General features: G+C 53.6%; 3 protein-coding genes across 3 annotated transcripts; 1 reads left to right on the top strand and 2 right to left on the bottom strand.

The window, feature by feature from the left end:
• Window positions 1-6,567: 6,567 nt before the first annotated feature.
• On the top strand, window positions 6,568-7,980 carry PPTG_23142 (hypothetical protein; the record flags this gene model as incomplete). Its single annotated transcript, XM_008908658.1, has 1 exon — window positions 6,568-7,980. One exon carries the CDS (start codon window positions 6,568-6,570, stop codon window positions 7,978-7,980), a length of 1,413 nt encoding a protein of 470 aa, XP_008906906.1.
• Window positions 7,981-8,010: 30 nt separating this feature from the next.
• PPTG_12962 (hypothetical protein) lies at window positions 8,011-8,512 on the bottom strand (the record flags this gene model as incomplete). Its single annotated transcript, XM_008908657.1, has 2 exons — window positions 8,011-8,112; window positions 8,171-8,512. The coding sequence occupies 2 exons, from the start codon at window positions 8,510-8,512 to the stop codon at window positions 8,011-8,013; spliced, it is 444 nt and encodes a 147-aa protein (XP_008906905.1).
• A 1,476-nt stretch (window positions 8,513-9,988) lies between these two features.
• Window positions 9,989-12,064, bottom strand: PPTG_12961 (hypothetical protein; the record flags this gene model as incomplete). The annotated part of the gene is made up of 6 exons (XM_008908656.1): window positions 9,989-10,004; window positions 10,088-11,118; window positions 11,188-11,286; window positions 11,352-11,444; window positions 11,521-11,749; window positions 11,919-12,064. The coding sequence occupies 6 exons, from the start codon at window positions 12,062-12,064 to the stop codon at window positions 9,989-9,991; spliced, it is 1,614 nt and encodes a 537-aa protein (XP_008906904.1).
• Between the last annotated feature and the right edge of the window lie 628 nt (window positions 12,065-12,692).

The raw sequence follows: 12,692 nt of genomic DNA, 5'->3' as shown, positions 1-12,692 counted from the left end.
CCAGAGGAGTGTAGCCAGCCCCGCCGACAGGTACACAAGGTGAGCCCTCAGCAACCCCACGGTTATCGGAGTACCCCCTCCGTCAGTCGGCAGTCCAGGGCACTGTGTGTCCGAGTGGATTGCAACGCGATTTTGCGAACCCCACCCCACCACAGTGGTGATGTTTAAGCAGCGATTTGTAACTAGTTCGACGATGCGCCGACGCCTACGGAGGACTGCGGAGTAGATTGGGTTCACCATGCTCCTGTACGACGCACATATAATTAGCAAACACACGAACATACTTCATGGAGATCATCGAACCTCTGCCGCTCCTGCATTTGCTGTCCCGTACCCGGGAATACAAGTGGTGTTCTAGACTGCTGTCCGCTGGGATCAGCCCCTGGCCACGCTGAGGCAAACACTCCTACTGCTCCCGCTCGTGCCTACCGTGCAGCTTTGCTCTACGGCCGGTACCGTCACCGACGACTTGATGAACGCAAGGTCCCTCAGAAGAGGTGGACACCCCAACCTAGAGTCGTCAAGACGGGAGGCACGGAGCAATCTTGCACCTGAGTGTGGTGACGAGACGAAGAGGTGTCACCAAGATGAAGATCAGAGTATATTTAGTACAGTAGTTACGGTATTTAGTCTCACTCATACTAATTTATGTGAGGTGCTGCAGATTTTGCTCACCTAAATTATTATGAGTGTGGTTAATTATGCACTCAGACTATTTACGGTGCGGTAGAATTAGTCACACGTAGACTAATTAATGTCTCACCCTAATTAGTCACACTAGTTCAGGATTGTTGAGCAGCTGGTCTGGATATTTTGTTTGTTTTGTTTTATTTGCCATATTCAACGGAACCGCTTGTCCAGCAAATTGATCTGGGAACTTCTTGATGATTTCGTGAAGGTAGCTGAATAGCTGTTCAGTTCTCCATACACCATTAACATCCAGCTAGAGTCCACATCGAAACATGGCTTTCCGAGCGTAGTTCATATTATTTTTGTCCGTTTGTGAGTTGACTTGGCGTACTGCTTTAGTAGTTAGGGACAGGAAAAACCGCTTTCCTGGGTTCTTAAGGCTTCCTGACCAGGTTCCATCGGACCTCTGTTTGTTTTGCCATGCCTCCTCTTCAATCAACTCGATCTTTTTCTCATTCCACTTCGACGCCACTCATCCTTTATCTTTGCGATAACGAATGAGTCCGCCGGCTGGCAGAGATCCATTGCGTTTGCTGGAAAAAAGGTTAAAGAAGCGTTTAACTTCTGAAGCTCTTCAGCACACTTGTCTTCCTTGAGGCGACTTGAGCAGTTGTCTAGGAACATAGTCTTCTTACGACCTAATCGATTCGGCTTTTGAGCTCGAGGCTCTTTCACATACTCGCAAAAGAGTCGTTTGTCCATCCAGCCCTTTGGCCCTGTACGATAGCACACACCTTCCACGTCATCCTTAACTCCACGAATAGGATAACTACGGTCTACGTTCGTAAAAGTCATCATCGGTGGCAATATGCATGCACTTGGTCCACTGCTGATTCGCACGACCATGTCATTCCATTCCCTCCGGATACAACATCCGCATATTTTACCTGTTTTTCGCCACCGAAACCGAGAGTCTCGCTGTCGTCAAAATCTACAACGAAATGAATTTCATCGATGTTTTCAATCGCATTCTCGTCATACAAACCGCTCTCAAATCCACGCATCAACTTGCCAAGGTGATAGGCCACTTGCTTCTTAATATTTTCAACCTTCTGAGGGCTCACCAGTCGTTTACCTGTTGCCTCACGAAGTACTATGTTGTTGTTCTCTAAAAAGGTTTGCACCCAGCGTGAAGTGATCTTTGTTGACAGCTCAGCCCCGTTCTCATCTGCCTTGGGAGCTTGTGGATCCTGGAGGATACGCTTAGCAACTTGACGTAGCAGCGATGCGTCGAACTTCAACCCCAATTTACGTAATCGATCAAACTCGCTAAGCAACAATGGATAGATCCAGAGCACCCATTTGCTCCGAGGACGACATCGACCAGACAAAGCCTTGGGGTTCACTCGCTTTTTTCCGTCTGATCGTAAACTCGGCACCAATACCGAACCCCGGAGTGGCGCTTGAAGTTGCTCTCGATTCTTCCACCAGGACATCGCTTTGCAAAGGTTAGCATTGCGAGTAGACGAGTTAAAAATTATCAGGAAATTGATCTACAGCTCGCGCGAACATGTTCTTCGCTCCACTTGCTTTTTCATATTCTTCCATCCAGGAGATGACACGACGTCGATTCTGGATGGTGGTAACCTGTTGTGACGCTCGAGATGATGTTGACATCGGCAGCTCAGTCACGTTGGCCACATTGGAATTAGAGATTATGTCGTCTTCCGAGCTCTCGTCTGAGCCGACATCGTTGGCAGCATCCTTCGAAGAGATCGCATCTTTATTTCCCTGAAGCGCGAAAGCTTTGAGGATAGGAGGAGCTGATATAGCTTGAGGCTTGCCTGAATCACAGTCTGGATAGACAACATGCTGTCCAAAGCCCTCTAGTCCGACAGGCTTCCCACAAAATGGGTGCATATGAACAGAGCCGATTGGGCAGACGTGAATAGGACCAACAAGGTCACCACAGCCACCACACGGGGCAAGTTGCGCTGAGTTGGAGCTCATCAAAAGACCGGTTTAAGAGGGAAAAGGTGCGTTGGTGTGTTGGAAGAATTTCTGGAATGAGAATAGCCCACAGTAGCCTCCAAGAGACGCAGCCCCATAAAATTAACATTTCGAATTATAAGATATTAAATGCTCTTCAAATAAGCTTAAGAAAACTGCATAGTTATTATTGTTATTAAAAAGTATAATTCATATCATTAAAAAATATATATAACCCGCTGCTTCGTAGTGTGCCGTGTTGAGGGTAAGTGGGAACCCACTTTTATTAAATGACCTGTTATTGCATCACCAGTAAAACGCGAGCACCGTCCGTAGCTGCGGAGGGACTCTAACTCACGCCAGGATTGTAAACCGGGCGAGTCTTTTCCACTGCGCCAATTCGAATACCCGAATAGGGTGATACTAACTATGAACTTTGACTAATTTTGAACACGACATTTTCTTGCTCACGGTAATTAGTCTCACCTTCGAACGGTGTGACTAATTACGAACTGTGACTATTTATTCACACAGACTAATTACCGTAGGCAGTGTAGTCTAGTAGTGTCCTACTATTAGATTTTGTGTGACGGGCTGCCGTCACACAGTTGCCATCGCGTTGCGCGATGGCCAATCAGGCCCCGAGTGCGTATCACTGGCTAGGACGGCCTCGCGTCTCGAGGCCGTCTCGTCAATCAATAAAATAGAGTTAAACTTACCTTCCTCTTCAGGGTACGTCAGTAACGGGCCAGGAAGCCCGTTACACCTGGTAGCACTTCGTACTCCGTCCGAAGACCAAGATGAACGACGCGTCGATGCCGAACGCGCCCGTCACTTCGCTGGAGCATGCCAGTTTTCCCCACCTTTCAGCGATAGAGTGGGAGGCGCTGCATCACCTCGCTGCGGTGTCTGGCGACGGCGTCATTATGACGCTGCTGACAGCGGGCACTGAGGCGTAGCAACGCCTGGCTGCCCAGGAGTTCATGGCGCGTGAACTCGTTGACCTTCGTCAGCGAGTGTCGACTCCCACGCAGACCAAGAACAACACCGACATCGTCAAGCTCGATGTCTCGACCTACAGTGGCGAAGGCGAGAATCGCCTTCATCTCAAGCGCTGGTTCTGCGAGGTGGACATCGCAATTGAAGCTCGGCAGCTGTCTACCGAGCTCGCGCGCACGCGCTTTCTCCTATTCAAGTTGACGGGGAAGGCGAAGGATTGGGCACTCGGCAAGCTGGTGGCCGACGCCTCCTGCTTCCCGACTATGGACTCCATGAAAACGGACGTGCGCCTCGCGTTCGAGCCGCCGCCAGACGAGACCGCCCAGAGAACAGCTTTCCTGTCCCTGCGCCAAGGGACCATGTCGATGCTCGAGTACATCCAGCGCGCGCGTCACCTCGTATCGTGCATCACATCTCATCCGATAGACATGACGACCCAAGCTCATGTCTTCGTGTCCGGTATGAACGCTGGCTACCAGCGTTTCTACTTGACCCGTAAGACCCCATCGACTCTAGAAGAGGCCTTCGCCGTTGCCCTCCGCGAAGACTATACTGTGATGGCATCGCAAGCGTTCGATGCCCTTCGCTCCACATCGACGGTCACCCCTGGCCCCGAGCCGATGGAAGTTGACGCCATTCAGCACTTCAATAACCGACCGGCTGCGACTGCGCCACCACGATTCCAGTCGTCACCGCTCCCCAGCCGACCAATGAGATGTTTTCGGTGCCGAAAGCTCGGTCACCGAGCGGCGGTGTGCCGCGCGCCGGCTCCGGTCCTCGCTAATGTCACGGTGGAGACTGAAGTCGCCGTGACTGGCCAACCAAAAAATGGCGACAGCCAGTAGGGGCGGGGTGCCCTACTGGCCGTGGAAGGAGCGATGGCTCTCTGGTGGCAGAGCCTCCTCCCAGCCGCGGCGCTCTACGACCTTCACGTACGAGTTTGACGGATTCCGAAGCTCCGAAGAATTCCTAGTGATCGAGCTGAGCGGCTCGTTCGACTGCGTTTTTGGCATCCCATGGCTTGCCCGTCACCAGCCTGAGATTAACTGGCTGACTGGCTCGGTCCGCCCACGTGACATCGACGTGACTGCCGTACTGGCGTTCTTGCGCGGAACGCCAAATCGATGGCCACATGTTACAGGCATGGACTCCGACTCCATGACCCATGCCGTACCCGAAGTAGGCGATGGCCCTTCGTGTGCGGCGTGTGAGTACGCATCATGCGCCAGTATTGAGCAGGTGGCTCAAGACGTGTCTGACGTGGTCGAGCATGGGTTCCCACGTCCCGATGAGCAGCGGCTCTCGGCAGCAGACAACAACGTGGTTGAGCAGAGGTTCCCACGCCCGGATGAGCAGCGGCTCTCCGTTGAGAACGAACAAGAACATGTGGTTGAGCGTGGCCTCCCACGTGCGGTCGAGCAGGGGCTCCCGCATGTGGTCGAGCAGGAGCTCCCTGATGAAGTTGACGCCGATGTCGTGTTCCGGCGCCTGAGCACAGCAGACTTGGTCGAGCGTGGCCTCCCGCCGCCTGCTACGGACGCGTTCGTCCGTCCTGTTCGTCGCCGTGGTCGCCGTCAGCCCCGGCGACCCCGTGCTCTCCCGTGCGAGTCAGACGCTTTTGACTCCGAAGTTATCTCCGTCCTGATGGGGGATGACGCGGCGAGAAGCCCGCGTAAGCTCGACATCGAGGTCGCACGCCCTCCGTGCGACGCGTCTGAGATCACCAAGTTACCCGGCCTGTCGTGGAAACACTTCCTCCACGACTTGAAGCATGGTGAGATCGAGCAAGTTTGCATGATCGTCACGGATACCACCGCGACTATTGCAACTGTCGGTGCTGATGCTAACGCTGGGGACCCAGTATCCGACGCCCGGGAACGCCCGAAAGGCGCTGAGCCCAAGTCCGCCCGCGAAGCCCGCTATTTGGCCCAATCGTTACCGGCACTCGAAGCTGCCGGCAACCCGGTTGCTCCGCTGGTTCGCGAGTTCATTCACATCTTCCCCGACAAGGTCCCAGCGGAACCCCCTCCCGATCGTGGCGTCAGACACGAGATTGACCTCGTGCCCGGTGCGAAGTACTGCGTGACGCGCCAGTGGCCGCTTCCCTGTGATCAAGTCGAAGCGATTGACGCATTCTTTGAGAGTCGCCGGCAAGCCGGCCACGTCCGCGAAAGCCTCTCACCGCATTCCAGCCCGACATTCTGCGTGAAGAAGGCGACGGGCGGATGGCGCATCGTACACGCCTTCAACAAGCTCAATGACGCCACTATTCCGGCGCAGACGCCGATCCCGCGGAAGGACATGATACTTGACACCATGTCTGGCAGCACTATCTACAGTGCTATCGACCTCATGGACGGCTTCTACCAAATCCTAATGCGAGAAGACGACGTGCCGCTGACCGCGGTCAGCACGCCCAGTGGAATAATGTGGGAATGGCTAGTGATGCCGCAGGGGCTCAAGAACGCCCCTGCCACGTTCAATCGCATGGTGTCTAATCTATTTCGTCCGTATCGAGACTTCGCACCCAGCTACTTCGACGACATCTTTATTCACAGTCGTGCCGAGCACGGCACTACAGATGTCGACGTCCACCTTCGCAAAGTGTTCGAGGTGATGCGAGAAAACAAGCTGTACGCCAATCTGAAGAAGTGTATTTTCTGCGCTCCCGAGATCCCCGTACTCGGGAGCTACGTCAACAAGGCCGGCGCCCGCGCCGACCCGGAGAAGATCGCAGCGATCTGCGCTTGGCCGACTCCGCAGGACCAGAAACAACTCCAGCAGTGGCTCGGGCTCGCCACCTATCTTCACCACTACTCAAAGAACTTCGCCTCGACTATCCGGCCGCTGTCGCAACTCCTGAAAGCGGACGCCACGTGGTCGTGACGCCCCGAGCACCAAGCGGCCTTCGACGCGGTGAAGATCAGCTTGTCCTCCGTGCCCGTTTTGATGCTCCCGGATCGCTCGAAACCTTTCCATGTGGTGTGCGACGCGAGTGACTTTGCGATCGGCTGCGCTTTGATCAACAACGCGGTGCACGCGTCGACTGGCTTGACCCCGTTCTTCATCAACTTCGATCGCCACCCCCGTATACCAGCACTCCTCGGACTGGAGCACTCTTCCGCCGTCTCCCCTGCTCCCGCAACCGACGACGCGGCAACAACTGCGTCATCCGATCGGGCAACCTCATCACGCGCGGCTGTGACTCCGGCGTACGTTGACAGTCGTGAAGACGCTCACGACACTGCTGCACCACTGCTACACGCTGTCACCACGCGACATGGTGCCAAGACTGCTACGCAAGGAGTGCGTACACACGCCGCCACGAGGGCCGCGCTGAGTGCAGACGATGCAGCTCAGGGACAAACGCCGCGATCGAGTGCCGCCACGAGGACGACACCACCTGACATTGCCGCCTGGACTTCGCGGACGTTGATCGTCCCAAGACAACGTCGTGCCGTTGAATACCAGGACGTGCCGGGCGCAGCCCGTGCTGCTGCGCCGCTTCCCGCGAACTTCGACCCACTTCCGGTGTCACAGCCTCGTGACGCTGTGGCTGTCAACGACTTCCTGACCCAGCGCGACTCAATCGTCCGATTCGTTCGCGACACCATAGCAGCAGCAGTGGACCGCCAAAAGGAATTTGCTGATCGACGCGGCCGCACGAATCGAGAGATGTTTGTCGTCGGCGACCGCGTCCTACTCTCTACGGCCGGCATACAACCTACAGCTGTGACGAATTTGGGTACAAGCAAGCTTGCGCCACGATTTATTGGTCCGTTCAAAGTTACGAAGGTACTCGGGGATGCATACACACTTCAAGTGCCTACCGCTATTCGCCTGCATCCTACCTTCTACGTCGGTCGACTCCGCCGATACCACCCGGCGGATATCCCTAGCGGCGCTGTTCCCAGCCAGCGCCCCAATCCCGATCACGTTCACGACGCTCCGGCCCGCGCGCTCCCAACCGCCGACGCAGTTCCTCCAGATCGCGTTCCAGCCGCTCCAACCGCTCCCAGTCCCGGCGGCGTTGACGCTCCGCCTCCGCCCAGCGCTCGTGCGGATCGGTTTCTGAGCGACGGCCCTCCGCCGCTTGTGGATAGCGCGGGCCACGTTCGTCATATCGTGGAGGCGATCTTGGAGCACGACGATCGTCGCGCCGCTCTTCGTCGTACACAGCCTGGCCGCGGTGCTCGTACCCGCGGCGATCGCGTTCTCCCACATCGGCAGTACCTTGTCCGCTGGCTCGGGCCCATGGAAGATAGTTGGGAGCCCCGCGAGGTGCTCCTCCAAGACGTTCCGGATTGCGTGGCGGCGTATGAGGCAAGCCTGCCAGGCGGCGCGGCGGCGCGCCGCGCCTAGTTTCACTCAGCGCGCGCTGGTACCGCCCGATTACTTGGTTTTCAGTGGGGGAGAGAGGGGCAGCGTCAAGGAAGCGCTGCCATGCTGCAGGACTTGGCCGTGAGAGCCTGTACTCATGACAGCGCGCACAGCCTTCGTTGTAGTGTACGAAGCAACAATTTTGATCGGCTCCCCACGACAGCTCGCATACTTGCGCTGCGAGCGCACTGAGTGACAGATTGGCGTGGTCCGCCTCGCGCTGCTCCAGCTTCCGCCTGAACTCGTCCGCACCTTCCGTGTTCCAGCGCTCCACGAACGCAGTCCAAGCGCGGTCCAGCGACTGCGGGGTCACGTTGGCGGACACCGTGGCAGGCTTGCTACGCGTCGCCCTCCACTGGCGGAACAACTCCCGCATCTCAGCATCCCCTGGCGAGTTTGTCACGGCGCTGCAGTCATACAGCGCCCAGCGTTCTAGTACCTCCTCGAACGTGGACAGTCGGTCGCCATCCGTCGCCTGCGCCGCTCCCCGCTCTGCTCCCGCCATGTGCTCCATCCTGGTGCCAGCTTTCCGGCAAGATCCAAACTGAAGACTCCGTGCATGTTTCATCTCAAGTGAGGGGTGGTGTGACGGGCTGCCGTCACACAGTTGCCATCGCGTTGCGCAATGGCCAATCAGGCCCCGAGTGCGTATCACTGGCTAGGACGGCCTCGCGTCTCGAGGCCGTCTCGTCAATCAATAAAACAGAGTTAAACTTACCTTCCTCTTCAGTGTACGTCAGTAACGGGCCAGGAAGCCCGTTACAGTTGGGATCGGTTCCACTAGTTAGCGTGTACACCAAATGAGAAATGGAAAAGTGATTAAATTTGTTTAGCTAGCTTCGTTCTCTCTTTCTCTCTTCCTTCAACTAAACTCGAGTAACTATCCGTTAACATGCAAAGGCCCGCAGCTGCCTGCTTCTTAACCCTTCTTGGTCTCACGATGTACGGGTCCCAACTTGATCTTCAACCTCCTTGATCGTCTTGTCTAAATGTGCATCCCAACACCTACAACATGCAGACCTAGTAGGAGGGAATGCGCGGTGGCGTCCTCCCCTCACTCGTACATTTTCCCTGCCTTTCGCAAGACGACGAAAGAAGAAGAAGAACAGCAAGAAACAAGTTGTGTTTAGCTTTATTGCCACTGTTCTTATCGCTACTACCGTACCGCGTCTACCTATACGAGTCCTCCTAAGATCAATCCGTTGCCTGGCTGACCCCGTCTGGAGAAGGCGTACGGCATTGCCCCCTTCGGCCGCAGAATTAAAAAGTGATTGAGCTTTTGAGGTACCTTCAAGTTATTAAGTCACTAGAGTGTGAGTGAGTGTGACATACGCAGGAATGAAGGTCATCATAAAACATACAAACTTCAAGGAAAAAAATGATAAGATGGCTACATGACATAACTCTAGGAATAGGGAAATCTATTAACACGAAATCTACGCCTCCGAGTCGGATATGTGCGCCTAGGCCTTGACATATCTGCTGCAAATAAGTCGGTCAGTTATGTGATATTTGGAGGGCGTCCACTGCAACATGTTACGATCTTGTGGTTCAAGCCGCTTGGACACGGACCTGGTAACCCCGTGTACCATCAAGATCGACGGCACCAAGACGCGACGGACTAGGCTGACCCTTCGCGTTTACGACATCACCACCAGATCACTGCGGTCATGGTACCCCTCGAGTTCAAGACAACTACCAAGGCGCCTGGACATCGCGAACCCCCGCGTTCAAGCAGCTTCCACCACAGCACGGAGGGCCTGGTGACCCCACATGTTTAATAAAGGGTTTAATGCCGCCGAATCGACGAGAAATACCATAGCAATTGCGACCTTTCATAAATTACCGCCGCGTATCGGCGGCGCTCGGCTAGTGCATGCATCCAAAAAAAAGCACAGTCGAGACACCGAGAATGTTCCCAACTCCTTTTCCTAATGAACCAGCTTGAAGGAAAGGTGACACCATATCTCTGGTATTAAGAATCGACAAATCATAACACATCCTCCCTACGATTGCACCGTCACAGCGTGCTAAGCTCTTACAAGTTCTTCGTTGAAACAATATGTCGGTTCTTCGATGTGCAGCGAACCTCTGCAATCCAGCTAGAAACGTAGAGAACTCGCGACGACGAAACGGCAGATCGAGCAGAAGTAGCAAAGTCTCATGCGCGTAACCGGCACCCGTCACAACAACAACTACGGTCCTTGACGGTCCAAGACATGTAACACAAGCTATCCACTGCGTACACAAATCTTTGAGCGCTGGGATATCACCACCAATCAGATCCGATACTACTTCGTTGAGATCTTCATTACATGATCCTTCTTCGGTTAACCAGATCTTCAGAAAACGTCGCACTTGAGCAGGAAGCATCAAACGATACGAATCCAAATTCATGGACTGCGCTAGGAATCCATCCGGGAACAGGCGACCGCCATGATCAAGCAACAGTCGCACTTTCTCGTTACGATCTTGAAGAGAAATGGTGTTGCTGCATTCGAAGCCACTCTCTGTCGAACTCAAAGTGGTACTCGCGATATACAGACTCGTCACGTCGGACCCGTTCGGAACGTTCAGTGGGTTCGTTCCACCAAGTTGCTCGAATTCCTCCAGGTCACCGAACACCCTCGTGAGGCATAGCAGCAGCGTCTCTACTTCTCGAGCGGAGCCGTACGCACTAGCGTAATGCGCAGACGTCGCTCCCTGCGTCGTAGTAGCTATCAGTGTATCACCGTTCGGACCCAAGTCAGATATCAACTCCATGACAGCTGGCAAGATAGCTCGGTGCATCGCCGTCTCACCCTTTTCATTGCACACCATCAGAGGCGCATATCCGTTATCTACGACGAAGCGAACAATTGATTCAGCTTGGACGTCGACTGCTTGCAGCAACACCCAGCCAGCGAAGTCTTGTCGTTGAGATGTGGCTACCCACTGGTGGTGGTTTAATAACAACTGCAAAATGTTTAGGTTAGCGCGTCGTAGCATGAGTCGAATAGGAGTGATACCATCCGTGTCTGGTACATCGATGCTCGCACCGTGACTACCGTGACTGAGAATCAAATCCGTCACAACGAGCTCAGCTTCTTCGATACAGTAATGCAGCGGGGTCTTGCCGTTCTGTCAACATCACGTGGTTAGTCAGCGCAGAAAAAAAACACATCTGGTCGAACTTGTCTGTTAGCTTACTTTATCCTGCGTGTCTGCGTTTACCCCAGTGTCCAGTAACAGCTTGGCAATTTCGTACGATCCATCGCTCGTGGCACAATGTAGTGCTGTCTTGCCGTCCTACATATCGGTTCAAAATAAATATTGTCTAGCCCTTTCAACAATTCATTCGTTTCATCTCTTACCTGACTTTGCGCATTTACATTAGCATCAAAGCGAAGAAGCAATTTCATCGCCATGATCACTTTCTTCTGCTGTTTATTCTCTTCTTCGCGGCACTATCGAAAGCAAAGACGCAGATTAAGATTGTGAGAGGGATCTTATCGACTAATGCGCCGGGAAACTGTCACTTACGTCGACAATGAGGTTGCGGCGCACCGCCTGACCGCCTCGGAAGACACAGCGCGTGGTCATAATACTAAGTCGCAAGATTGTCACCATCATGGGCGTCAAGCCATTGTCGTCGCGTGGATCTGGATGCTGGCCGAGTTCCAGTAAGAATTCCATGACCACTGAGTCCACTTTCCACGTCGCCGTGTGAAGAGCCGAGGCGCCCAGCGTGCTCAGGCAGAAACCGCCCCAGCTACAGAATCGAGTTTGAAGCTCTGACACGTTGGACAGCTTTACAGCCTACAGCGTGGACGTGTTAGCGGAAATGCGCGTAATAACGGGGTGTCTTGTCGAGCAATCTCGGCCACTAAATCAGATCTCGGCATATTTAGCATATCCCGGTGTACGTGTACAATACCTACTGCAGATCGAGCCACTCGGGACTCCGCTTCAAGAGCTCGCGCATAGTGGCCACGTCACTCCGCGCACTGGCAGTTAGCCAGACTGCGTGCACATCGGACAGCTTGGGCAAAGGTGGTAACGCCAATTCTAGAACACTTGCTGCCATAGTATACTCCAAGCTATTATAGAGTCAAAGTATGTGCGAAAGAAAGAGAAGGCAGAGAACCCAGTCAGCAATAGGCGCTTGATCCGCTCAGCATTATGTAAAAGGCAGTCGTTGTTTATATTCAGGGAAGGGACGATCCCAATGTTACGGTTTTACTTCATTCCTCTCACTATTTTTACAAGTACTAAAGTTAATATGTACGGGTACCCATAAAAGATGATTCCCAGCGACAGTAGCTACATGTAATACACTATCATATCCTTTGTTGAAAAGGAGAAAAGAAAGCTTGGGTAAAATACAGCCATCGCTCAAGTGGGCTGTTAAGGAATCCGGGGTAATTGTAACCAGTGATTAAACAGGCATAGTAAAGTAAATTTGTGCTAAATAATAGTTATATTTAACCTCCAAAATTTCAAGTGTGAACGGGTATTTGCTGTGGAAACTTCCACAATTTCCACGGAAATGTAATATTGGGTGCTGAGACAACTCTGCCAGAATTTCGGTTCTCGACCTCGCAATTCGAGAACCGAAATCATTCTGCGTAATACTGTCTGAAAAATGTCTACAGCAATTTCGCGATGAATCAACTTCGCTTTCGAGCACGTCAGTCTCGATTCCGCCAGCTGCT

Source organism: Phytophthora parasitica (genome assembly GCF_000247585.1).
Source record: "Phytophthora parasitica INRA-310 unplaced genomic scaffold supercont2.31, whole genome shotgun sequence".
Lineage (NCBI taxonomy): Eukaryota > Oomycota > Peronosporomycetes > Peronosporales > Peronosporaceae > Phytophthora > Phytophthora nicotianae.
The sequence above is the reverse complement of the archived record's forward strand: the minus strand, read 5'-3'. Positions and strand labels throughout refer to the sequence as shown.